General features: G+C 35.1%; 1 protein-coding gene across 8 annotated transcripts in view; it reads left to right on the top strand.

The window, feature by feature from the left end:
* The window catches only part of QKI (QKI, KH domain containing RNA binding), a 156,304-nt gene that overhangs the window by 96,828 nt on the left and 32,955 nt on the right, over positions 1 to 26,521 (top strand). For all 8 annotated transcript variants that reach the window (XR_003609316.2, XM_028103283.2, XM_028103280.2 and 5 more), the window contains exon 4: positions 12,156 to 12,299. Coding sequence is in view for 7 of the 8 variants with exons in the window: in XM_028103283.2 (XP_027959084.1) it covers positions 12,156 to 12,299 (144 nt within the window). In the remaining variant the exon portion in view is untranslated. The remainder of the gene's footprint in view (positions 1 to 12,155; positions 12,300 to 26,521) is intronic.

The raw sequence follows: 26,521 nt of genomic DNA, 5'->3' as shown, positions 1-26,521 counted from the left end.
ACCTTTACAAATGAGGAAATATAATTTCAGGAGGTAGTTATTTCACCGAATAACCTAGATCAGTCAAGTTTAGTTATGCACTTTGATAAGACAGTGAATTTTGGTGTCTGTCACTCATTTCAATTGCAAGTAAATAGTTACTCCATTACTATTTATTTCCTGTGTGTCTTCCTGGCTAGCTAGCCTGTGAGCTTCTTCAGGGCTTGCATGTCTGTCCACTTAGGCGTCATAAACCTTGTTTACTTAGGAAGGTGCCTTCTGTTTAGTAGAAAAATTCAAATACTGAGTAAGTAAATGAATATATGAATGAGTTGCTCAGGGTTACAGAGGTAACTGAAATAAGGTACTGAAATAAGGCTAGTATTTGAGTCTTTGTTCACTTTTTTGAGGTAGGTAATGTGGAAAGACCTTGTTTGTTGTCTTTCTACTTAATCAGTTCTTTTTATTTGTTCTCTGTTACACAGTGACCAAATGCTGATTTAGGGTTTGGATCATACTTAACACTCCAGTTATTGTTAATAAATATGAATACTTGGTAGGTGCTCAGGACCATGGAATATGAAACAGTTTAGCATATTCCTTTTTTCCTTACCAAGGATCTTAAAGTTCAGGTGTGACAATAGAGCTCTGCAGTTACGCATTTCTGTATTAGAGACAGTTGTGTTTTTGATGCTGCTTATCACCGATGGGTTCAAGATTACCTGAAGGAGGCTGTGAGTTAATATTTGGGCAATATGAATGCTGTAAATAGCTACAGTGGCCTTAGGTTGGACAGACAGGACATTGCAAAGTAACAACTATAAATAATAGAGCTGCTCTTCCTCTTCTCTGTTATAGTCCTCAAGGACTGTAATCTAACAACCCATGTGCCCTTGCTCTCTTACGTTTTGGAAAATCCTAATTATATAGCATTAAGCTATGGTCTTTGGCTTCCAAAGAAATGAGGCAGGCCGTAGCTGTATGTGGATCCTTCAAGATAACCTTTACTTTCCTATGATTGTAGTTTATTCCTCTGATTCATCTTTTTATTTTGAATATGTGTCTTTACTTCAATTACATGTTTAGTGTTTTTTTAATCACAGAAGGCAGGTAGAATATTCTGTTTTGGTATTGCCTAGTTGATATTTTTCTTTATAGGTCTTATATTGAATTTTTTAGATGTTCAGTGATTTTCCCTAACCTACGTAGAAAAGTACACATGTAGAATGCATAAGAAACACCATGTGGCTTAGGAGTTTAGTAATCATTTAACCGGTATATTTTATTTACTTGCTACTTTTAAGTTTATAATACAGAAATTTAATTCCAGATGTTTTTAAAATGCTTACTGTATACAAAATATTTTGCCAGATGTATTAAGGAAATGATTTCTAATGTATAAGGACAGTAGTGAGTAAAGCAAATGCATAATGATTTAAAAAAAAACCTAATTTGAATTTAGTGATGCTTTTGAAGTAAATTTGTATTGTGTTCATTAGAATAGCATGTATATATGTTGAGAAACCAGTAGTACATTTGTATGTGACACATTGTTTCATTGATAAAATACGCATACATATAAAATGTCAAATACTCAAGAGAAACTGATGAAAACATTATAATAGAAGTACAAGTCCACATCTGTGCAGACTAGAACAGAGAAGTGTACATCTGTGGGTTATATACCAAACTCATTTAGGCATTTTAAAAGTGTATTTGAGTAATACAAAAAATGAGAAGGAACCATCTTGCTCTCTAGAGCCTTACTACTCTGTCTACTGATATGGAAGACTACCTATAGTACAGTAGTAGTATGTAGTATTATAGAGCCATGAAATTCTGTGGAAGCAAAGTAGGGGAGCTGGATTCTGAGAGAGAGGGGCTGATGGGAAAATATTATGGAAGCAGTAGTATTTGAACTCTTCAGTTTCACTAATTTTTAATAAATTCCTTTTACTATTCTTTTGGTCTATTTTGTGTAGAGCTCATGGAATAAACATGGTTTATTCCTTCTTCTGGGAAACTGTAGTCATCTTTATGTGCTGTTCCAAATCCAAACCCTATATGGAAGACAGTTCAATGCTTTGATTAGCTGAGCTCTCCTCCAGTCTGCTACCGCAGAGATTACAGGTGGATCTTTATTGAGCTTCTTTCTCATAAAAATTTTATTTTAAAGTAATTCCATGTTTTTAGTTAATGTTTAGTATATTTTTATTGACTAAGTTAATTAAAAATTAGATTATGTTAAGATGGTACTCTTTATCCCCAAAGTGCTTTCTGATTTTATTTTTCTAAATTACAACCTGTAGTCATGTCCGGTTTTTTGCTGTTGTTTAGTCATCCATTCTGTTATGTTCCTGCTTATATCATTTCCTACAGTCCTCTATTCCTGTTAGATTTTAGAGAGCAACCTTTCCAGGACCGCAGTAACATCACTTGTTGATAGGTCTTAGGAGACGCCTGGCCCTCCTCTGTGTGCCGTACAGACATGGCACAGGTCGAGCTCGTCCCAGTCCTGGTCCTTTGGTGTTAAGGGCTAGACTTACTACACTTGCACAGGTGAGGACACCAAGGGTCGGGTGTTTTGCCTGAATACAGTTGGTAAGTATAGTATCAAAATTCCTTAGAATATCAGCAAATGAGTATTCAAAAATCACATTTAAAAATCATATTCTAAAACAAATGTTTTGTTTTGAATGTCTGTAGAATTTACTGTCTAAATAAATTCCCTCAGGAAAAGTTACCTCAGTAATAGTGAACCATATTCTGTCATTCTCTGAACTCTCTTCTTAATACTATCACACTTGGGCCTGGGAATGACCTTTGCTCAAGGCAGTAAGTTAATTCTGTAGGTGGCTTTGTCAGAATAATCATCTTGTTTCTTGTTACTGTCTTCAGTGAAATAACTGTAATCTTTTTTATTACTTTGGTTTTAAAATAATTATATTTAACCTTTCTTACTTAGTAGTGTACTGTTAGTTGTAAAGTGCTGAAGGCGGATTGTGTAAACTGAAGTCAGTTTAGCTGAGTGACACTGAGTAAGTCAGGGTTCTGCCCATTAGTTTATCTCATTTTTCAGTAAGAAAGAGGTGATTTATAATAATACCTACCTCTAAGGCTTTGAAAGAATTAACTTTGTAAGATGTAAAATGCTGAGTATGAGGCCGTATGTGTTTACTTCTGTTAATCGTACTAGCTGTGACTTTATCTTTGTATCTCATGCTGTGCTCTAGGAAAAGTTGAACAGTTACAGGGCATCTCCTGTGATCAGTGCTAAGGAGTATGGAGGGGAGTTTGATTCTAGACTTCTTGGAGCTTTTTAGATAGTAATACAAATCAGACTTACTATGTCAGAAGATAAAACGATAGAAGGAAACATCCTGTCTGAGAGGACCTGGGGAAGATTTCATTAAGAGATGATTTTTGAAATTGGGATTTTGATTTGGGGGGGAGAAAAAGTAGAAATGTTAAGTCTTTTTCTTTTTTCTTAGTGTACTATCAGCAAGTAAATGTTCCAATTTAATATTTTAAAACACCACTTTTTAAAACAAATGACTGCTTTTCTATACCTTTAATAATCTTTTCTTATATATACTCTATAGTGAAGAGAATAAAACAGTATACAAAATTTCACATAGGAATAGGAAAAGGATTCTAATGCTTTGAGGAAGTGTTTTATGCTTCCATGGGCAATAACTGCTTTTATATGGGTAATCGTTAGCAACAGAAACCCAGGTTTCCAAAAGGATTTCCTGACAGTTCTTTATTTCTGTTCTCACTCTCTATTTTTGTTAACCGTTATCCAGCCCATTGATCTTTAAACTTGCTGGGAAGTGAAATTAAAAATCACTTGATCATTTTTGTCTTTTTATGGGAAATTCTTTACACATATTTAGTTCAGTCTTTTCACCTTCACTGTAGTATCATCAAGGTCACATTCAGCTTCCCGAATGGTCACAATCCAAAATTATTTCCGCATACTACAAGTCGCTCAGATCTAGAGAAGTCTTGATAATTTTTGGTCGTCATTGGAAGAAACCAGTGTTATTTGGCCATAATTTGGCCATAGTGTGGCCATAACTGGTGATATATAAGTTTAGTTTAGACGCAGGGTCATTACACATTTAAATTAGTAGAATTACTGTATGAAAACTGGAAGGAGGGCATACCTGACAGTCTTTTAGTATTGTTTATAGGAAATGTTTCTTGCGAAGGAAAAGTATTGAGAATAGTCCCTTTGTTCTTAACTTGGAAAAGATAAAATATTGACATAACAATAAAAGTTCTTCAAATTTAGTAAATTGTTTCATTATGCTTAATTATCTGAGAGAGAGAGCGAGCACAAGTGGGAGGAGCAGAGCAAGACTGAGAATCTCAAGCAGACTTCACACTGAGCACAGAGCCCGACGTGGGGCTTGATCTCATAGTCCTGAGATCAGTACCTGGGCCAAAACCCAGAGTCGGATGCTCAACTGACTGCACCACCCAGGCGCTCCTCATTGTGCTTAATTTAACAAGCATTTGTCGAATGCCTGCTTCTTAAAGAATTTCCTGGAGGAGGCTTCAGCAGAGTGAATATAGACATATTCTAATCTTCATATATTATTAGAAAATAATTTGTTTTGAAAATATGGTTGTTAGGGTGCCTGGGTGGTTCATCTGTTAAGTGTCCGACTCTTGATTTTGGCTCAGGTCATGATCTTGGTGTTATGGGATTGAGCCCCATGTCAGGCTCCCTGCTTAGCTGGGAGTCTGCTTCTTTCTCTCAAATAGGAAAATCTTTAAAAAAAGAAAAAGAAAATATGATTGTTGCTGGGCTCAAGTTCAAGTTAAAATTTTTGAGGAACTTTATATCCAGAGTCAGTGAGCAGTTAAATTATATGAAATCTACTTTATGTCCAGTTTCTCAATGAATATTTCTTACTAATTTAAGATTGTATATACAACTGGAGATAGTTATATGTTTAAGCTTTATCTCTTGGCTTAAAATATATATATTCATAAGTGTGTTATTGGAATCTTGGTTTGCTTAAATATGTAACACTTTTGAATTCCTTTCAAAAGGAATATAAACCTTCACATTAAGAGCACAGTAGGGGCAGAAGTCTTGGGCTCATTTGCCTGACTACAAATGTGTAATTAAAAGAGATTTTTTTTAATCAGCAGGGGTTGGTACAATCAGTGTGGTCTGATGTTTCATGTTATAGAATTACTTTGTTGTTCAGATAGATGCTGTAATTAGAACATAATTTTAAACTTCACAGGGCACTGACTCCTCAGGTGTTTTAAGTAGTTCCTCAAATTTTGAGATTTTTTTGATTTAATATGTTTATGTCACTGCATATAGTAGCTTCAAAAATGAAATGGAGGATATGTAATTGAGAAGTAATGGTTAGAACTTGTTTCAGGACAATGGTTTGAATTAGCCCCAACTCATTTATAATGTTGATTATATTGTGTATTAAGACCAAATTTTAGTTGTAAGAATCTCACCCATTGAACACTTTAAAAACTGAAGGAATTCTATGTGTGAAGTGGCCACAGGTTTATCATTTTTGTATATTTGTGTCATTGAAATTTGATAGGCAGTTGTCTCATCTAGAAAAAAAGCGTATTTGTAGATGTAAGAGATCTGTTTTACCAGGTACTTCTCTGCCAGTTGTTGATACTGTTCTTCATGTAACTTATTCAGGAATTCATTTATGGAGAAAGAGCACTTGACTTGGAATTAGGACATAGGACCAACACCAAAAAAACAAAAACCACATTTACCAAATAATTTCAGTTTGTTTCCATATCTATATCCAAAGTCCCTACTATCTCTGAATGCTATGCAAGGCATGTTTAAAATACCACACAGATTTTTAAAGGTAAAATAGAAAAAGTTCTCAAGATTCAGGATGTCAGTGTTCTGGCTTTTTCACTATTTATGCTATTTTAGGGCAGTTTGCTTAATTAGGGCTCTCCTGTGGGTGATGTCTTACGCTAGGAATTCGTATTGCTACTGCAGGCTCTGAAGTCATTCTGTCAGATAGAATTGATACAACACTTATTTTCTGCATGACTTGGGCAAGCCATGTCTGTCTCAGCCTCCGTATTAATGTGTTAGTAAGAAAAACAGTACTGTACTCGTATGGCTATTAGGAGGATTGGATGAGCTGGTGTGTTTATATTACTGAGCATAGTACTTGGCAAGCAGTAAGTGTTTAATAAAAGCTTAGTTACATATCATATCATCACCACCATTGTTATTTTCATTTCTGAATTTCTTCTTCATCACCTGAGAGACTAAAAGTTATTTGAAATTTGTTATTTCTTTATAGTATACTTGTCAAGAATGTAGATCATAATAGAGTATCATTGGTAATCGCATCTGTTCTATAATTAGGAATGAATGGTATTACAAAGTTCCTTTATATGCTATTAAACTTTAATTTACTATATAAATAAAGCTATATTGCTATTTCCTTGAATGTTGTCTTGTCATTTCAGCCTCTTTTATTTAAGTGGTTTTGAGCTTTGAACATATGTATATATACATAGTAATTATGTATATGTAAGTTGTCTTTGCTCTTATTTTGTTCTATTAAGATATAACTGTAGTCTTGCCAGGGTTTTGTTTTGTTTTGTTTTAAGATTTTACTTATTTTAGAGTGAAAGAGCACAAGCAAGGGGAGTAGCAGAGGGGGAGGGAGAGAGAAATTTTAGCAGACTCCACCACTGAGCGTGGAGCCTGGCCCAGGGCTCAATCTCAGGGCTCAAGATCATGACCTGAACCAAAACCAAGAGTCGAAGGCTTAACCGACTGAGCCACCCAGGTGCCCCTAAGTCTTGGCAGTTTTAAAAAGACTTTGACAACTATTACTGCATTCCTCTGATAGAGTGAAGCAAGGTAGTACTGAGGTGATAAGAGTAAAGGAAAGGCACAAACTTTGGGTATGAAAATCAGACCTCAGAAGCATTATTGTAGAAAATCTGGGCAAGTTGACTTAGAAGAGAACAAAAATAAAAGGGGGTAAAGATTGTCCAATATAACTGGCAACTTAAATACGAGGTCAAAAAGAAGCAGGCCCAGAAACTAAGATACATAAGGAACGGAGATTATATAGAAGCTTATATAGACAGAGACACAAAAATAATACAGCAAGGCACTGTGGGGAAAACTGCAGTGTACTGATGTATTTTAATGACATTCCTCAATAATAAAAGCTCAGTTGTTCAGTAAGTATTTGTTAAGGGCCAGATATGTCTAAAGTCAGTTATATACATATTATCAAGAGTTTAAAAATCAGTGAGACATGCTTGGTAACAGGTAATTAAATTGCAGTATGATACTTAGAACAAAAGATAAATAAAAGCAAATATTAAAGAAGGCATTCTGGATATAGGTGATAACTTGCATAGTTATGGGTATCAGAATCCATGTTTGTGAATAGGCCAATTTATTTACAACATTGAATGAATATAAGCAAGAAATGGCACCTGAAATTTGTGTGGATTGAATGGGTATATGTATAGCAGCTTCTCTCTGTCAAGGCATAAATAACCTTATGACTGCATTTCAGAGATTTTTCTACAAAACCAGTTAGTCTTTGTCCTCACGTTTAAAAAGTCTGCACTTATTAGGATCAATAATAATTGAGACCCATTTGTAGAGAAGTTTGGAGAAGGGAGATAATGAGCTCCAGTTGAGACATGTTGAGTGCTTTGGAGACAATGACGTCCACATGTCAAGTTGGCAGTTGAATTTGAAGGCCTAGAAATCAGCAGGGATGACTGTGCTGGAATGCAAATTTGGGACTGTGTCAATTGGAAAAATACCCATGTTCTGTATTGTGAAGATTTGGTGGCACATTAAATGACATGACATTGCTCTGGATGATTATAAAACAGACATTGTAATCATGAGTAATAATGAGCTGTTTTTTCCTACATCGTATCTCTGCTGTTGACTCTTGAAATATTATATGAGGGACACCTGGGTGGCTCAGTTGGTTAAGTGTCTGCCTTTGGCTCAGGTCATGATCTTGGGATCCTGGAATTGAGCCCTTGTCGGGCTCCCTGCTCAGTGGGGAGTCTGCTTCTCTCTCTCTCTCCCTCTGCCCCTCCTCTTCAGTCCCCCTCCCTGCTTATGCTTGCTCTCAGTCTCTCAAATAAATAAGTAAAATCTTAAAATATATATATATATATATAATTTGAAATGTAACTGTAGAAAGAAATCAATGCCTTGACCAACGTTTCTAAGAGATGCACCATGTTTGATGTATATCCATTTGCCATCCCTCCTCTCTCCTTCATTTCAACCTTTTCTTTGTCCCAAATTATTTATTGAAGTGAGAAAGGGTGTAGATTCTTAATGTAGGGATTGGGTACAGAAGTATGTACTCTAATCCTATGGTAATTCCTTGTTTGTTTTTTTATGACTGAAAGAGAACATCTATGGATAGGTTTTATTGACTTCTATAGTAATTGCCAATTCTGTATTGCCTTTATTATCCATTACAGAAACAGAAAACGAACACAGGGAGAAATTGTTTGTATTGAATAATTACTAGGCTTAAAACTCACTCTTGAAGGAATTTTCTTAACTCTCCCTGAGTTTAGAATGGACTACAATTGGATAAATCTGGCTTCTGGGTAGAGTGATCTTAAAAACTTTTTTTTAAAAATCAAGTTTGATAATGTTCATTTTAAGAAGTCTGAGGATGAAAACATGCGTCCCCCCCCACCCCCACCCCCACTGGAGATTCTTGGTATTTATTCCTTATTGCTGCCTTGTGTGCTTATGTTGCTGTTAGTTGATTTTTTTTTAGTTTTTCATCTTTTTCTATTTTGGTGAGAACCCAGTGGGCCCTTTTCATTTGGAAGCTCTTATCCTTCAGTTTCATTTTAAAAGTATGTATTACGTTGATTTTTCTCCCTTCTTCCTTTTTCTCTTTCTTGGTAAGACATCTGTCATTTAGTTTCTGGGCCTTTTGAACTACTCCTCTAATTTTTATACTGTTCTTTACCATTTTCCCCCTGTGTCTTTGCTGCTACTTGGAGGGAGAGTTTCTAAATTTTTATCTTCCAATATCTCTATCAAGTTTTCATTTTTGCTATCATATTTTTAGTTTCTCAAGTTCCCTTTTATGTCTTGAATTTTCTTAACAGCATCCTTTATCTGTTTCAAGGATAGTGTCTTCTCTTAACTCTCTGCAGGGTTTCAAATTTTTCTTCTTTCTGGTCAGTGGTTGCTTTCTTGAGGTTGTTTTCTGTTTGTTTGTTGGGCTGGTCAGACTCCCAGAGAAAGATCTTCCAGTCTCCCTTCCCTAGTGTGTGGGCTGACTGACTGCCCTCACTCTAGATAAGGAGTGGGGTAGAAGGCTGGACACCTCAGCCTTCAGTATGTAAGTGATACCATGAACTGCCCCTCAAAACCCAGTTCTCGGGGCACCGGCTGGCTCAGTCAGTTAAGTGTCTGCCTTCAGCTCAGATCACAATGCCAGGGTCCTGGGATTGAGTCCTGCATCAGGCTCCCTGCTCAGCAGGGAGTCCTTTTTCCCTCTACCTCCTACCCCCTGCTCATGCTCATGCTCTGTCTGTCACTCTCTTTCAAATAAATAAATAAATAAAATCTTAAAAAAAAAACAAAAACTAGTTCTATAAAATGAACTCTTTAGGAATATATTTCTTATCTTTTGCTGGGAATTACAGAATGCCAGCTATCTGGGGAGAAATGCTTGCCATTTCCTCAGTTTTTTTCCCTGGGGGATGGGATGGGGTGGCATGGGGGGGTGGTCTACAGCAGAAATTGGTCCCTTTTCACCTGGGGTTAGCTAAATCCCTGACTGCTTAGCTCATGTGTTTTGTGGTTTCTAAATTGTTTTCTTTCCCATTTTACTCTTCCTTATGAGTTTTGTACATTTTAAACTCTATTCTAGAATTTTAGGAGGGAGTAAAAGTACATGATTACAATAACTTCACCATCTTTATCTTTGTCTACAAGTTTTTGTTCTTTTTTAAGTGTTTTAAAAACTAAGCAAAACCCTTTATTTTGAAGCAAACATTAGGAGAGGTATAACTTTCTTTTCAGTTTTTAACTGGCACTTCAGTTATTGAATTAATTAGGAGTATACATTTACCAAGATGTTTTACAACTTAAAAATTTATTCAGTAAATTCAGTAAAGCACAATGTCGAATTACACTTTTAACTTTATTCTCTGTTCCTATGATGCAAATAATATCTCTTTCTTTTCAAATCCTTTGGCAAATTTTTGTCTTTCCATGTATAAAAGTTTCTGTGTTAAGTCACTTATGATTTTAGTTTTTATTTTTACACCTTCCTAAATATTTTGGATTATAAATGTCCCTCAGTTATCATTGTATTAGTATCTGTATTTGTGTCTCACGTATGTGTGTGTGAGCATGCACATGCACGTGTACACTTAACACACAGACACACTAGCTTTTAGTTCTACTTATTATAACAATTCTAGGTTAGGTTGATTGGTTTTTCTTCTCATTTATGTGGTATTTTCCTGCTTCTTTGCATGCCTGTTCATTTCTGATTAGATGCCAAAGAGTGTGACTTACCTATTTGGGTGCATGTCTCCTATTCCTGTAAGTATTCTTGGGCTTTGTTCTGGGACACGGTTTAAGTTAGAAGCACTTTTCATCCTTTTAGGTCTTGCTTTTAAGATTCACTTAGGCAGTACCGGAATAGTGCTCAGACCAGGTTTAATTATTTCCCATTACTGAGGCAAGCCCTTTTATTTACTTTACCCAGTGTCTGTGAATCATAAAGTCTTTTCAGTCTGGCTCTCTGTGAGAACCCAGCACTTTTACTGAGTCCTGTGGCTGGTACTTTCTCTAGCCTCTGGTATTTCCTCTTTTACACATGCACTGACTAGTGTTCAGCTGAGTGTTTGAGTGGACCTTGTGCAGCTCTCCAGAATTCTTTCAGTATAGCTCTTTCTAGAACTCTTGTCTGAACTCTAGCTGTGTTGGTCTACCTGGATTTTTAGCTTAGTCACCTCAACCCAGAGAGGCAGTCTGGCACCCTTCCCGGGGCTGCAGCCTGGAGACTCCCAAGCCGGAGAACTGAAGTAATCCTGGGCTTTACTTCATTGATGGGCCATCTCTCAGCCTCACTGTCTTCATTACCTGATGTTCAGAGGCTTGAGAACTGTCATTTCTTGTGTTTTGCCCGTTTGTGGTTTTGTTTTTTTGTTTTGTTTTTTGGTTGTTTCAGGCAGGATAGTGAATCTTGTCCATGTTATTTTTATCTTGGCTGGAAGCAGAAGTCCCTTACTCATGAATATAGACACACTTTTTTAGGTTTACCAAAAAATACGAGTCATTTTATTAGATCTATCTACCCAAAAAATGATAAATAAAAAAATACGAATTCTGGTGAAAAAATATCGTTAACATTTTTCAACATAAAAATTAAAATCTGTATTTAAAAATTGATTTTCCTTGCCACAGTAGAGGTATGTGTGTATACATTTTATGTTCTTTGGCATACAGAGAACCCTGAGGTTCTCAATTTTTTAACTCATTGATACCCTAGTTTCTCATTTTTTCATGGTGTCTGTCCCCTAGGCAAAAGAAAATACTTAATAGGTTTTTTTAATTAAATAGTCACTTCCAAACAACCTCATTAGTATTTATATCAAAACAACTTAAAGTGAAAAAAAAATTTTGTTCATAAATTTTAATTTTTATTCACATCATTTATTAATGGGATCTCTATTTTTCTTGGGTACCATTCAGATTAGCAAACATTAGGATGCATTTTCATAGTAATGATATTAACAGAAAATACAGGCAGAAACATATACTTCATTATAGAATATATTTCCATCCTTAAAAGGCTAAGGTCCATGTATTTTCCTTAGCATGAGCTCTGCAAACATGTAAGTTGTAGTAGAGAGCTGTTTTTTTGTTAGTTCTATTAATTTATGCCAGTTTTTTATCTCCTTTGATTGGAATCTCACAATTTTTTTAAAAATTTTATTTAAATCCAGTTAATTAACATACAGTGTATTATTACCTTCAGAGGTAGAGTTCAGGGATTCATCATAGCTAAATGATGCAAACATAGCTTAAATAATTGGCAACAGGTTAGTATTAAGAAAGATAAACTCTCTTTGAGAAGAAAAATTGGTAATGTGTTTTGCATATTTTTTAGGAGGAGCAGAACAGAGGCAAGCCTAATTGGGAGCATCTCAATGAAGATTTACATGTACTGATCACTGTGGAAGATGCTCAAAACAGAGCAGAGATCAAACTGAAGAGAGCCGTTGAGGAAGTGAAGAAATTACTGGTACCTGCAGTAAGTAATAATTTCCAAATCTTTGATTTGGGGCCCAATCCCTTTTTCCATTTAATTTTTAAAAAATTACTGTAATGTTGATGTTAATAAAGAATAGGTTCTTTATTTTTTTAGAAATTTTACTTAACCTCAAAACATAAAAATAATTTATAACTCATTTACTGTAGTATAATGGGCAAACACAGACATTGCTCAAATCCTAAAATGGGAAAGCCTGTTTACTTTGGGGGAAGGAAATGTTGTGAGGGGAGCAAACTCAATTGGTGTCCTACTTTTCAAAGGTATTATTATTATTGCATCACTCTTACTATAGGGTAAGAAAGTAGGTACGTTATCGTTAGGGTGATGAAAGCTTTATTGTTTTGAGGGGGGAGCAAATTCTCATTGTGAGCAGGTAATGAGTGTACAGAAAAGTCTGTACAACTAATATTTATGTTGGAGGACCTGTGTTAGTAGGAGCACATTGTTTGAGTGGCCTGTGGGTTCCAAGTACCCTCCTGGCATGTCACTGTTTCACACAGAAAGATTTCTGTTCCATAGTGAAATTTTCCCATAATATGATAAAATTTTCTTTTAGAAAAATAGGAGCTAACTTTTGCTGATCTATCAGGCACCATTCTGAGTACTTTTTCACACTTCATCTCATTTAATGTTTTTTTCTAAGATACTGAAAACTATTTAAGTTCATATTTAGGGATCTTAGGTAAAACATTGAAAGTAATTTTGGAGGGTGAAGTCTCATAAAGAAGTGACCCCAAACACCTTTGTTCTCATCCTCCCTCCCTGCCATCCTCCGTCTCTCCCTCCCTCCCCAGCCCCCTTCTTTTTGTCTTTTCCTCATTATTAAACAACCCTTTAGTAACTCCTCATTTAGAAATGATGATTGCACTCACTCCCAGAGTATTATTTTGAAAATGAAAAATAAATTACTGCTATTTTCAAAGTCATTCTAAAAATATTTTTTATGTTGGTAAAAATGATAGAAATGTGGATCCTAATTTGCTGTTGAAAAAACTATGAATACTGTTAATATTCTGTCATATAAAAATTTATTGACATTTACATAAATGAGTATGGTATCTATTGTTCCTTTATTCCCCAGATAATCTGTTCTATAAATAAACTGACAAGCTATAAACATTTTTCATTTAGTGGACAAAATTACTTGGAAGGAAAGAATTTCACATAACTTTTGTTCAGTAGATCTTATGAACAGGTTAAATTATAAACTAAAATATATAGTTGTATACTATTAAACCATATAGTCTTCCTCCTTTTCCTTAATAATTGTGCAGTTTTGAAAAGCTATAAAGAAAAGGGCTTTTTTCTAAGTATATTGGACTATTAGTCCCATGATCAGAAAGTTATTTAACATCACTTTTATTGCTGTATATAGCTGAAAATGCTCAGCTCACATAATACTAAGTACATAAGTTCACCTAATATAGCAAATAGACCAGGCGTCTGATAATTAAAGCTCTTACTGACCTATTATTTTATTCCACCCATTCTGTGAACTACTTTAGTTCTCAAAGTTATTAACCTGGGAAAGAGCATCATATTAGAAGCTGTGTTAGTAACTAGCTATGTGTCTTTCAGAGAGTTAGTAAATTTCTGTCTGTTTCATCATTTACAAAATGAGAATTGAAGTAAATGACTTTTAAAGGACCATTTTGGTGTTAAAGTTGTCTTTGAATGGACAATAGAATAGATAGTAGTAGATAAAAAATGGCAGAAGCTTTTTTAAAACTTCATACAATTTATATTTTAAAGGAAAAGAGCCCTTTTGATGATAAATCTATCTCTGTGGAAGTACTTTTAGGATTGTTATTAATTACCACCTCTGAAGTAATACAACTTTCTTAGAATTACAAATTGTAGACTAAAAGTACTTTAAGATGTGGCCTCAGTAAAGTGATTTAACTTTGTAGTAATTTCTTAGTCCTATCCATTTTGTCAGATATGCTTGTTATAACATGGCTGCTATACCTGGGAATTTATTTTCATTAAACTCAACATTATTATACATTTCTGGTGATGATGCTCTGATAAGCAAAGGTTTAAACAAAACAAGCTTTACAATCCTGAAGTTATCAAGTGATTTGGGCTTTTACTTATAAGTTCTTGGGAGACAGAAATACATCGTATTTGAGAGCTGACTTCTGGATTTGAATCCCATCTTTGTGGCCTTTTCTGTCTCCCTTTTCTCATCTATAAGATTGGAACATCACTGAACTGTCATGTCATTATTGTGAAATTAGATAATACATGGAGAATGCTTAGCATAATACCTCTGTTTCATAAAAGTTTGCTGTAGTTTTTTGATGCTGTCTAAATAATATTGTTTTATAATTGTATAGGTTTACATACTGTCCTTTCCAAGTACTGATTATAAAATGAATGCATTAATTCAGAATTGGAGAAAATACAAGTTCCTTCTCAACTCATTCATTTTAAGTAAAATTGGTTTGACCCTTATAAAAAAAATTCACTGTGAGGCTTCTTACAGAACCCTTTAGTTTATTGTTGCTTAAATATTTTCAGAACAATATTTTTAGATTGAAAATGTGGACCCATCTTGATCTTCTGAAAAGAATTCACATATAAATTCACATACAAATTGGTTAATTTGATTGGTTTTTTTTTTTTTTCCCCTGTTCATGTTAAAGTTATAAAGGGAAATGATTTGGAGACTAGCATTTATTTTGAAATGTATTATTTAAGGTGCCCTCGTATTAGATTCAGAATTGCAGAAAAGAATTATTGCCCCAATTCAGTCGGATTTGACTGAGTTGAAGGGTTGTCAGAATCACTGCATGAAAGACAACACATTTCTTATCAGCATTTACAATTTGTCTAACCTCAGATTGTCCCTCCAGTGAGCTGCCAATAAGATCTTTTTAATTTATTTTTATATTACATGAAAACTTTTTGAGACATTTTTGTGGTTTTCGTGTCTCAAAATTTATCTTGAGAATAATGATACTCACAATTCTGTTGATCATTTCACTCGCAATGCTTACTTAACATGTCTGTTAACAGTAACTTTCAGTTGTGCCTTTCCTGTCTCTTCATATCCTACATGTGGTTTGGAGTCTCTAGCTGTTATCGAGTGTCCAGAAAAATACCAAATTCAGTCAAATTTACTTCCTGCATCCCTCAAATATGCTCATGTCCTTTTGCCCTCATTTTCTTTACCCTTATTTCAAGCCAGAGTTACTCAAAACCCCACAGCCAGCATTTGTACTTGTAGTTTTGGACCCCACAAAACCCATCCTTACATTGCAATCTATTCATAACCTTTATGTGCTTAAAAAAGCCTCTTGGTGGTTCCCTCTTACTTCAAGAGGAGAACGGAGAATTATTTAACATGGCTTTACAATCCCTTCATGATTTGCCATAGGTTATCTTTCAGTCTTCATTTTTCACTCCCCCCTCACCCCAAACCTACAGTACAGACACATAGACACACATACCACTCTAGACCCATAGGTTGATTCTGTATTTATTTGATTTCTTGAAACTTCAGTCTTCTCACTTCTGGGCCTTTTGAGTTTATTCAATAAATGTTCATTGTGTGCATTTACTGTGTCAGCTGTTGAAGATACGGAGAGAGTAAATCTGACTAGCAAAGTGTCTACCGTCTTGAAGCTTACCTTCTGGTTGGGGGGATGGGGCAGCTTGGATTACTTGACAATAAGCAAAAAGAAATATAAACTATACTAGGTTGTGCTAAAATGTGAAGGAAAAAAAAGCAGGAAATCAAGAGCCATGGATTAAGGAGATATTACTTTATATGAGATGATTAGAGAATGCCTCTTAGAAGGTGACATTTGGGAAAACAGAAAACCTAATTGAAATGTGATGTAATCATTTGGGTATCCAAGGGGTTTCCAAGCAAAGAGAACAAAAGGGTGATAGCCCAGAGATATTTTTGAGGTGTGTCAAAGGGGGTCCATTGAGGAGCATAGGGAGCAGGTGGGAGCGTGGTGGGAGGTGAAGTCGGGGGAAATGGGGGAGATGGCAGGGTACAGAGGCTTGTAGGCCATGATAAGGATATTAGATTTTAGACTGACATGAGAAGCTCTTGGAGGAGTTTGAGGAGAGGAATAACATGGTCTAATTTGTATTTTAAAGGATCATTCTCAGTAGAGAACACACTTTGAGGGTGATGGAGAAAGCGGAGACGCCAAGGCACAAGCACTGTATTTTATGAATGAGGTGGAAGTGCCGTGGGCTAGTGTTGAAGGGGCTGAGTGGTAGTAGATACGGGATTTATTTCCAAGGTAAAGCTAGCAGGAATTTTGATGGATTGGGTGTTGTGTGTATGTGAAGACTTCAAGGTTTTTACCCTGAGTAATTGGACTTGTTCTCTGTTTATACCATTAGGGGAGCAGGTTTGAGAGGGAAGTCAAGAAATTGGGTTTGGAAGTGTAAACGTTGAGACACCAAATGTTAAATGGGCATTTGGTTATAACAATCAGATTCGGTGAGAAGATGGGCCTAGAATATGTGAAGTTTGAAGTTGTCATCATATCAAAAGCTTTTAGAGTCAGGAGGCTGGATGCTATTATCTAAGAATTGGATAAAGGTGAAGAATAGTCTGGGGACTCAGCTCCAGGTACTTCACCAAATAGATATCAGGAAGAAGAGGAGGATCCTGCAAAGGAGACCAAAGAGAGGAGCCACTGAAGTTGTCGGAAAACCAGGAACGTAGAGTCCTGGAAGCCAAGTGAAGGAGTTTGTTGCTGACGATTGTTCAGTTGAGATAAGAATTGGGAGTTAATCATTGGATTTGGCAAGTAGTGGTCATTGGTGATCTCACCAATTGATTTTTTTTTATTTTTTTTTAGATGATGGGTTTAAAAGCCTAATTGGCTCGGGTTCAAGAAAGTATGGGACAAGAGGAAGAGGAGCTGGAATTTCTTCCCCTAAGATTTTATTATTTATGTAAATGATTCTTTCAGTACTGTTGGCCTTGCAGGTCTTTTATTGCTTCACTATCTGTGATCTTCTTCTCCATTCTACATCAGCTTCCCACTCCATGATGGCTCCTTGGATCTTTTGAGGGCCCCTCCCTGAACATACAACAGTAGAGTGTCCAGCAGTAGACATTTCCTTCTCTTCATTGAGAAGATGCTGCATAAATTTGGCAAGCAGGTTAATTAACTTGTGCATATATACTTGTAGGATAAATCTCTTGAGGTAGAACTACTAGGTTAGCGGTAAGTTGCATTTTAATTTTTTTTTTTAAGATTTTATTTATTTGAGAGCTAGGGTACTATGTGGGGGTGGGGAGGGGTAGAGGGCGAGGGGCCTGATGCAGGGATCAATCCCAGGACCCAGAGATGAGGACCTGAGCCAAAGGTAGATGCCTAACCAGCTGAACCACCCAGGCGCCCGGTGCATTTCAAATTTTAATACATAGTTCATAAATTGCCTTCCAGAAAATTTATATTGATTTACAGTCCTGCCAGTGTTTTAGGAAAATGACTGTTTCCCAACACAGTCTAAAACCTTGGGTATTAACCAAAGTCCTAAATCTTTGCTTTCCTAGTAGTTTAAAAAATAATTTTAATAAGCCCTTTAATTACAAAAATGTGAATAAAATACTTCTCATGGTTCTTATAAATGTTTGGTTTTTTAGGTTTTTATATTAAGCAGCTGTGTGATATTACAGATATTTTTGTAACAAAAAACTATATTTTTACCTTTTATGTTCATATCTTGAACAGGTACACAGTCCCTAGTTTCATATTGTTTCTATGGAGAATATGATTCGGATTACATTTACATTCACAGAATAAATCTATAGCTAAAGTGTGGAATTGTTTTGTATTATTTCAGTATAAATGTTTCTTACCTAACCATATAGATTAAGTTGATTTTTGGAAAGAAATAGATGTAGAAAGAGTCACATGTATTTTAATGGGTTTTTTTGCCCATTTTGTTTAATGTTATTATAGCAAAAGATCTATCCCTGGCTTGAGGGACCCGGGGGGGGAGGAAGAGAGTGGAAAGCAGAGACTTTTTGCTTTATCTGAAATTTCTTAATTAAATGTAATAAATAGTTGATTATGTATCTTGCATCTGCTGATTTTTAAGATTTAAAAAATCTGGGTAAAGATTGTACCTATACTCGGTGTGACAGGGTTCTAATTTTCCACAGATTTTGGTGATTTTAATGTGTCCCCATTAATTTACATAACACTACACATAACTAAATGTTTAGTAAACCTGTTCAAACCTTTAAATTCAAACTGGGTTTCAAAACAACCTTATGAAATAGGTCCCCCCCCCCATTTTTCTAACAAGCACATGGACTCAGAGAAACCTTAGCGTCATTAGAGCACTTGGTAATTTTTTTTTTTTCAGGAAATAGTTCAAAATTCTTATTTTATTGCAAAGGTAAGGGGTTGAGATGACTCACACTTCATTCATTAGTAGAGTCTGAGCATTAGGCATGGTTTGATTTTGTTTCTTAAATCATAAACCATAATTAGGGAAGAATAATTTCTCTAGTTATAGGTAATGTTTTTATCTGACATGTATAAGTCTGTTACCACCAAATACCTACTAAATGTATCTTTTTATTTTAAGTAGTCTGTTCTGTTGTTTGAATCTCCTTTTCATAACCTGAACTATGCTCTTTCAGATTTTTGAGGCCTTCAGTATGCTATTGTAATTACATCGCGATCTTGTGTGAAAATTTAGACTATACTCACTGATAAAAAAAAAAGGACTATAGAACAGTGTCCTAATTTTGCTGAATATAATAGAAATATAAATATATTTTTATTATAAAATTATGTAAATATAAATTATATAAATATAAAAATAAATATAAATCTAACTTCAAAGTACTTCTTGAGCACATGTATTCCTGCCACCCAACTGAAGTAATCTCTCTGCCCACTGTTAGTTTTACTCCATTTAATTCTCCCGTAAGCTAGTAAGAGTGATTTTAAAAACAATATGTAAATCCTATTAAAGACACGACTTGCCATTTCACTTAGAATAAAATTCAAGCTCTATACTGGCCTCTGCAAGTAGGGCATCAAGTGAGCTGCTATCTGGTATGAAACTCTGTTGTGTGGTGAGGAAGTGACTCAGTTGTAAACAGGTAGTTGTGAAAACATGTAAAGTCAAAGAAGGAAAATGTTAATGAAATAATTTAGGATTTTGGATAACTCTGTGTGACTATAAAGTTTAATTTCCACATGTGTTATTTTTTCTTTCTAAGTTATTTTATAAATGGGAGAAAAAATTTTGAAGTACAAGGATGGAGTAGAAAGAAGTGAGCAAAGAAAAAAAATCACTTTTTCTAAAATGATTATGAGGAAATCCTCAAACTGACCAGTAGAATTTTGCTAAATATACAGGTAGAATATTAAGGAAAGGTTTTATAGGAAGAAACTGTGTGTTGTGACAAGCTTTAATACAGTGATAGCCTTCTTATTTTAAGTGTACCCTTATAAGGAAATTAGTGTTACATGGAATTATTTAGGGATTTGTGATTTCTGGTTTTATATAACTGCTTTATTATACAAGGTAATGGAGTAGGAAAAAAAACCTGTAGTTTTCATGATTCGTATGGAATTTTACAATATGGATTATTTACTAATTTTTGCCTAATATTTAAGACAGGATATGTTGATTATTTTTGTTTGGTGGTAGGATTTATTGCAAAGTGGCACTATAACTTGCTTTTCTACAAATTTCTGGATCTTCAACTGAAATTGTATGATAGTTGCTAATTTAATATAGCCTTTATGATGAATTATTTTATAGTTAGACAAATTATATTTTAGGTAGATTATTTAGTTCTTATATATGTAAACCTTAGGCTTTTACATATATATTGAACTTCTTTATTATAATTAGGAAGCTTTCTTCAGGTGACGTTTTATTGCTTATTCTTATACACATCATAATTCTCACACTTTTTCTGTGATCCCTTCAAAATAACTGGGCTGTTAAATTTCTTGGCTGAATTTCTTCTTACAATCTTAGGATTTACCTAATATGCTTATACAAGTATACAGAATTCAGTGAACTGTGAAATAATGACTTCTTACCTTTATATATTTTCAAGTCACTTTAACATATATTTGATCTTAAGAGAAAGCTTGCATATTAATTTACTCGTTGACCAATTCTGTCATCAGATGTTTTCATTTCCTTTATAATTGCTACAGTGATATTGTAATATGTTATAAATTTCCAGTTCATTTTGCCTTTTGTAGCACAGTAAACCTGTTTGTAATTAATTTGGTTTTGATATGCTCATGTATATTAGCATAGATGATAGGTCAATTGTCTACTATTTTAAGGATTCTAGCTTTTAGTCTAGGATGGGTGAAACCATTGGAGGGCTTTGAGGAGAGAGGAATGACATAATGTGATTATTATTTTTCAAGGATTACCTGACCTGCTCTGTTTAAAACAGAGTAAAGAGTATAAGAGTGGAAGAAAGGAAGCTCTCAAAGGAGCCTGCAAATGATGGCCCATGGGCCAGACCTGTCCTCCCACCTGTGTTTGAATAACCCATGAGCTAAGAATGGTGTTTGCATTTTTCATGGCTGGGGGAAGTCAGAAGAAGGATACTCCATGAAATGTGAAAATTGTGTGAAATTCAAATTTCATTGTCCATTAAAAAGTTTTATTGAAACACAGCCATGCTTACTTATTAACATATTGTCTGTGGCTGCTTTTGTGCTTCAGTAGTAAGTTGAGTAACTGCAGCAGAGACCATATACCCAGAAAAGGCATTTACTGTCTGTCTCATTACAGAGAAAGTTTGCCAATTCGTGGACTATTGCATTAATCCACAAGAGTGGTAATGATGAGTTGGGCCAAGGTAGCTGTAGAAGTGAAGCATGGTCTGATTCTGAGCATATTTTTAAAGTGAAGCTGGCAAGTTTTGCTAATGGATTGTCTATGGGATGTTAAAAAGCAAGGAGTCAGGGATGACAACAAGGGTTGTAGACTGAACAACTGGAAGGATGTAATTGCTATTACCTTGACAAAGAAGACTTGAGGAGGAACAGACTTTGAAGAGATTATCAGGAGTTCCGTTTTAGACCTAGTAAGTTTGAGGTAATAGTTGGCTACCCAAGTGCAGCTACCCTAGTATTCTTTTCAGATTAACAAATACTTATTCCAGGTTGACTGTGTTTTCGGGCACTAGGATCCAGAAAATTATTGGCAAGATCCTTAATATTTAGGGCAGTGACATTTCCCTAACTGTATTCCATGAGACACTTTTCATAGGTATTCCAAGTAAAGGAAGCCTTTAATATGCTAGTAAGTATTGTGAAGCTCTGGTAGGAACCATTTCCAAATTTAATTGACCATCAAATTTTTTTGCTGAGAGTGCATTCACATCTAGTGTTTTAGAGAGACATGTTTAAGAAATAATATGGCAGCTCATGGGTCTGATTTAAATACAGTTGAGCTGTTTCTCAGTGCTGAAGAATAGTTATTTTGGAGACTTGAGGGAAAGGAACTTAAGGGTTTTTTTTTTTTTTTCCATTTCTTATTATACATAAATTAAAACACATTCATTTTAAGTATACAGTTTGAGTTTTGACAACTGTATACCACAGTCAAGATTTCCTTCATCCCCAATGAAGGGGGGGAAATCGGAGGGGGAGACGAACCATGAGAGACGATGGACTCTGAAAAACAAACTGACGGTTCTAGAGGGGAGGGGGGTGGGGGGATGGGTTAGCCTGGTGATGGGTATTAAAGAGGGCACGTTCTGCGTGGAGCACTGGGTGGTATGCACAAACAATGAATCATGGAACACTACATCAAAAACTAATGATGTAGTGTATGGTGATTAACATAACAATAAACCATTAAAAAAAAAAGATTTCCTTCACCCCTTTGCATCAATTAACCACCTCCTCCTGCTGCCTCCAGGCAACTAGCAGGGTTAGTTCCCCCCGCCCCCTTTTGATGGTCTCAAAACTTATTTTTGCCCCAGCTTTATTGACATATGATTGACCAATAAAAATTATATGTTTAGGTGTGATTTTTTTTTTTTAAGGTGTGTGTGATGATCTACATATACATTGTGAAATGGTTATCACAGTAATTATAACACATCCATCACCTCACATAGTTATTTTTTGTATGTGTGGTAAGAACACTTAAGATCTACACTCAGCAAATTTCAAGTATACAGTAAAGTTAACTGCAGTCACCATGCTGTATGTAAGTCTGTAGAACTTAGAGCTGAAGGTCTGTACCCTTTGATGAACATGTCCCCATTCCCCCCCCCCCCCCCCTTGGTAGCCACTGTTCTACTCTTTGGTTGTATGAGTTCAACTTTTTTGGACTCAGTGTTGCATTTACTGTATTTCATATAAATGAAAAAATTTTTGTGCCTGCCTTTTTTCATGTAGCATGGTGTGACAGTTTTTTGAAGTTCATCCATGCTGTTGCATGTATCATGCATGTATCAGTGGGCTCTACCTTTTTGTTGGTAATTAGTATTTCATTGAATAGTTAAGCCAGTCTATCCTTTCACCTGTTGTAATTTTAATTTCTCCAAAGACAAATGATCTCAAGCATCTTTCCATGTTCTTCTTGACAATTTATGTATCTTCTTTGGTGAAGTATCTGTTTAAACCTTCTGTCTTTTTATTGACTTGTTCTTTTTTTTTTTGGTTCTAACAATTCTTCATATAATTTAGGAATAAATTTTTGGTCAGTGTGGCTTGCCTTTTTTTTTGTTTTCTTGATTTTGTGGGAAGGCTTTTAATTACAAATTCAGTTTTATTCATAGATATGAAACTTGGTCAGATTTTTTCTTGTTTTTATATTTTTCAAAGGAGTTTGTCATCTAAAGTTTTTGTCATGAAGTTGTTCCCTTTTTATCTTTTTAAGTTCTGTAGAATCTGTGGTAGTATTCTTTCATTCATGACATTAGCAATTTGTGACTTCTTTCTTATTTTCTTGATCAGCCTAGCTCTAGAGCTTTATTAATTTTATTGATATTTTCTAAGGACCAACTTTTGGTTTTGTTGATTTTTCTCTATTCTTTCTTCTGCCGTAAAGATACAAATTTCTCTCTATAATGCTTTAGCTGCTTCCAAAAAATAATGTTATATTGTATTTTCATTACCATTCAGTTGAAAATATTTTTAAATTTCCTTTGTAATTTCTAATTTGACCAATGAATTATTTTCACATGTTTCCAGATACTTGGGACTTTTCTCTTTATCTTATTACTGTGACTGATTTCTAATTTAATTTTTTTCTTAGAGAATATATTCTTTAAGACTTTAGTCTTTTTGAGTCTAATTAGGACTTTTTATAGTCCAGCATATGGTATGTTATGAATATTCCACATACACTTCAAAACATGTTTATTTTGCAGTAGTTGGGTATATGTTCTGTAAATGTTGTTTAGATGAAGGTGATTGAAAATGTTCACGTTTCTCCTGTTCTTAGCCATTTTCCCTACTTTTGTGAATTACTGAAAGAGATGTATAAAAATGTTTATTGTGAAAATATGCACAATAATATATTCTCCTTGAAAATACTGAAATAGCAAACTAATTTAGTATATGCACATGGGTACATGTGTGTATATGTGTATGTTTGTATGAATAGCTTACACAACCTGTATGAACAGGGTTTATTAGCATCATTAAAAGATGTCACTCTACGTTTTATGTAATGACAATTTTCCCCTTGCTTTAATTTTGAAGTCTTTGTTTTTTTCCTCAAAAAAATGCCAGTTGACTTCATGCAACACATTTTCTAGAGAGAGAGTACCAAGCAGTATATAGGTGGCAGTCAGTGTTAGAGAAGATGTTAACTGAATTCACAAGAAGGTGTCACCGTGGACTGGGTGCTTAGGGAAGAAGACTTCACATAGGTAGGTGAGACTTGATCTGGAACTTTAAGACACAGGACTCATACAGACAGAACATCAGTGTGTTTGTGTGTCAAGTCATTGAAAGTGGTGACAAATGCAGTAGTAGGGTTGCACAAATCATGCATGGTCAGGGACTGTCACTTGGAGCTTTTATTTCCTTATTTGTAAAATTGGGCTATTAATTATCACTCATTTGCCTTAGAATGACTTTGTAAAGGTAAAAATTATTATTTTAGTTATATTGAATTATAAGACATTTTCTTTTTTAAAAAATACATGTGGTATGGACTGGTTACCTCAACTACATCATTGACTGTGGCAATTACAAGCTCAATTACTGGTCACAGGAGGCACCACACAAAAAGAAAGTAATTCTATTCATTACCTACAAAATGTACCCTCATTGCTAATCCACAATCTTACTTGATAGGTTTTTGATTACAGTAGCATAAGAAGATGATTATAAAACCATATATTAGTGTTACTAAAAAGTAACATCATATATAAGTCTGTTTCCCCTCCCTCCCTTCACTTCTTCCCTCCAACTTTTCTCTCTCCCCCTCTCCCTCTATCTGTCCATCCCCCTCTCTCCTTCTCTCCATCTTTCTCTCTCTCTCCCCCACTCCCCCTCTTTCCGTCTTTCTTCCTCTCTCTCTTTCTCCCGCTCCCTCCCCCCCTCCCCCCCCCACACTCTTTCTCCCTTCCCCTCTTCCTCACTCACTCACTCACTTACTATGGGAATGCATCTATTATGTCAACTGATCAGATACCATTGCTCTTTCAATTAATTCTCATTCCAGTTAGTTGGAAAATAATAGTACTATTTATTATCATTAGCTAAGACCTTATATGGGTACATGTCCTATGATGTGTTCTAATCTTCTCCTAAGGAACCTCAGAAACACTAGAATAGTGGAAGCGGGGGGATATTGTGCTGGACTTCTGTTGATAGGAAGACTGAGAAGGCAGAGGGGAGGGATGTTACGGCCAAATATCCTCTTTCTCACTGTAATTTGTCTACCCTTTTAGTAGGAACAGAGGTAAAGATTTCTGTTGGTAAAATACTGCACGGAAAGACTACACTAAATGGGCAGTACCAACCTTGTATTAGAGAAGTTAATGTTTCTAGGCAGCTGAAATTTACATCATCTCATAATTTAAGACAGACTTCGGCATACAAGATGCCACCAGTCCTAGACTGGTGTCACAAAGTGTTCATTTTACTTTTTAACATTTCAACTTTTACGTTATGGTGGGGATAATCATACCTGTTCTTTTATTTTTTCTTTAAGTTTGCTTATAAGTATTTGAGAACTTGAACATGAATCAGTTTTGGATATTATAGCTTATTCCCTCATGAAACCATTTGTATACGTAGAGCTCAATAATAATTGATCTAATATGTAATAGATTCTGACAAATTTCCAGATGAGGATTTTGAAATTTAAAGTTGCTTCTAGTTATTTCAAGGAATTTTAAGACACTGGGAAAAAAATTTATCAAGTAATTTTAATTCACTGTAGTCAATTAAAAATACTACAGATGCTATCAAAATTTGGGAGAGTGGTAGAGGGACAAGGATCCACCACAAAATTTTTTAAGTTTGCTTTTCATGTTACCCAAAGATTCTCTTCTTTCTAGTGCTTATACACATTTGGCTCGTAGTTAACTGTGTACTAATTATAACCTGAAAAGGAGAGAGAGAATAACTCTGGAGATGGAGTAGTCTTATCTTGGAGTTAAAGGTTTTTAACTGGGTTGTTAATGAACTGATAGTATTATATTTAGTTCTTGACCATAGTGTCACTCATTCAGGTCTGTGGTATTCTCCTCATTTTCATTTTGTTGGGAGAGAAGGTAAGGCATTAAAAGATACGTTGAAAGACATCTCACTGTGATGCACTTGGCCCTTGATAGAGCTGTAATACGAGAGAGCATCTCTCTCATGTAAAGAAAGGTGTTGCTACTGTTTTCTGCCATGCACAACCATTTTAATCTGAATGGGAAATCTGTCTAGGGACCCAGAGTACAGTAATTAGCAGTCTCTTCAGAGTGTCAGAGCAGAATTACTATTGTAATGGTTTAGCTGCAGGATAAAAGGATTGAATTTGGGTCTGCTTGTCTGCCAAACTAAAATGAGTTGCCATGGGAATTTTCAAATGGGAGAGGCGTTTACTTAAAGCAATTTGGCAGGTTTGAATAAACTCATAAATTATAGGTTTGAAAGGAGCCAGTCCTTGCTTCCTCTCATATAGGCAGCACTGTATAGAAGGCTGATAGCTTCTTAAATTCTTAATGAGAATGAGTTGATCTATGCTCTCATGCTGAC

This window comes from Eumetopias jubatus, unplaced genomic scaffold (genome assembly GCF_037043125.1).
Source record: "Eumetopias jubatus isolate StellerSeaLion01/CBP00866 unplaced genomic scaffold, mEumJub1_p1.0 scaffold_6, whole genome shotgun sequence".
Lineage (NCBI taxonomy): Eukaryota > Metazoa > Chordata > Mammalia > Carnivora > Otariidae > Eumetopias > Eumetopias jubatus.
This window is presented reverse-complemented; position numbering and strand designations above follow the sequence as displayed.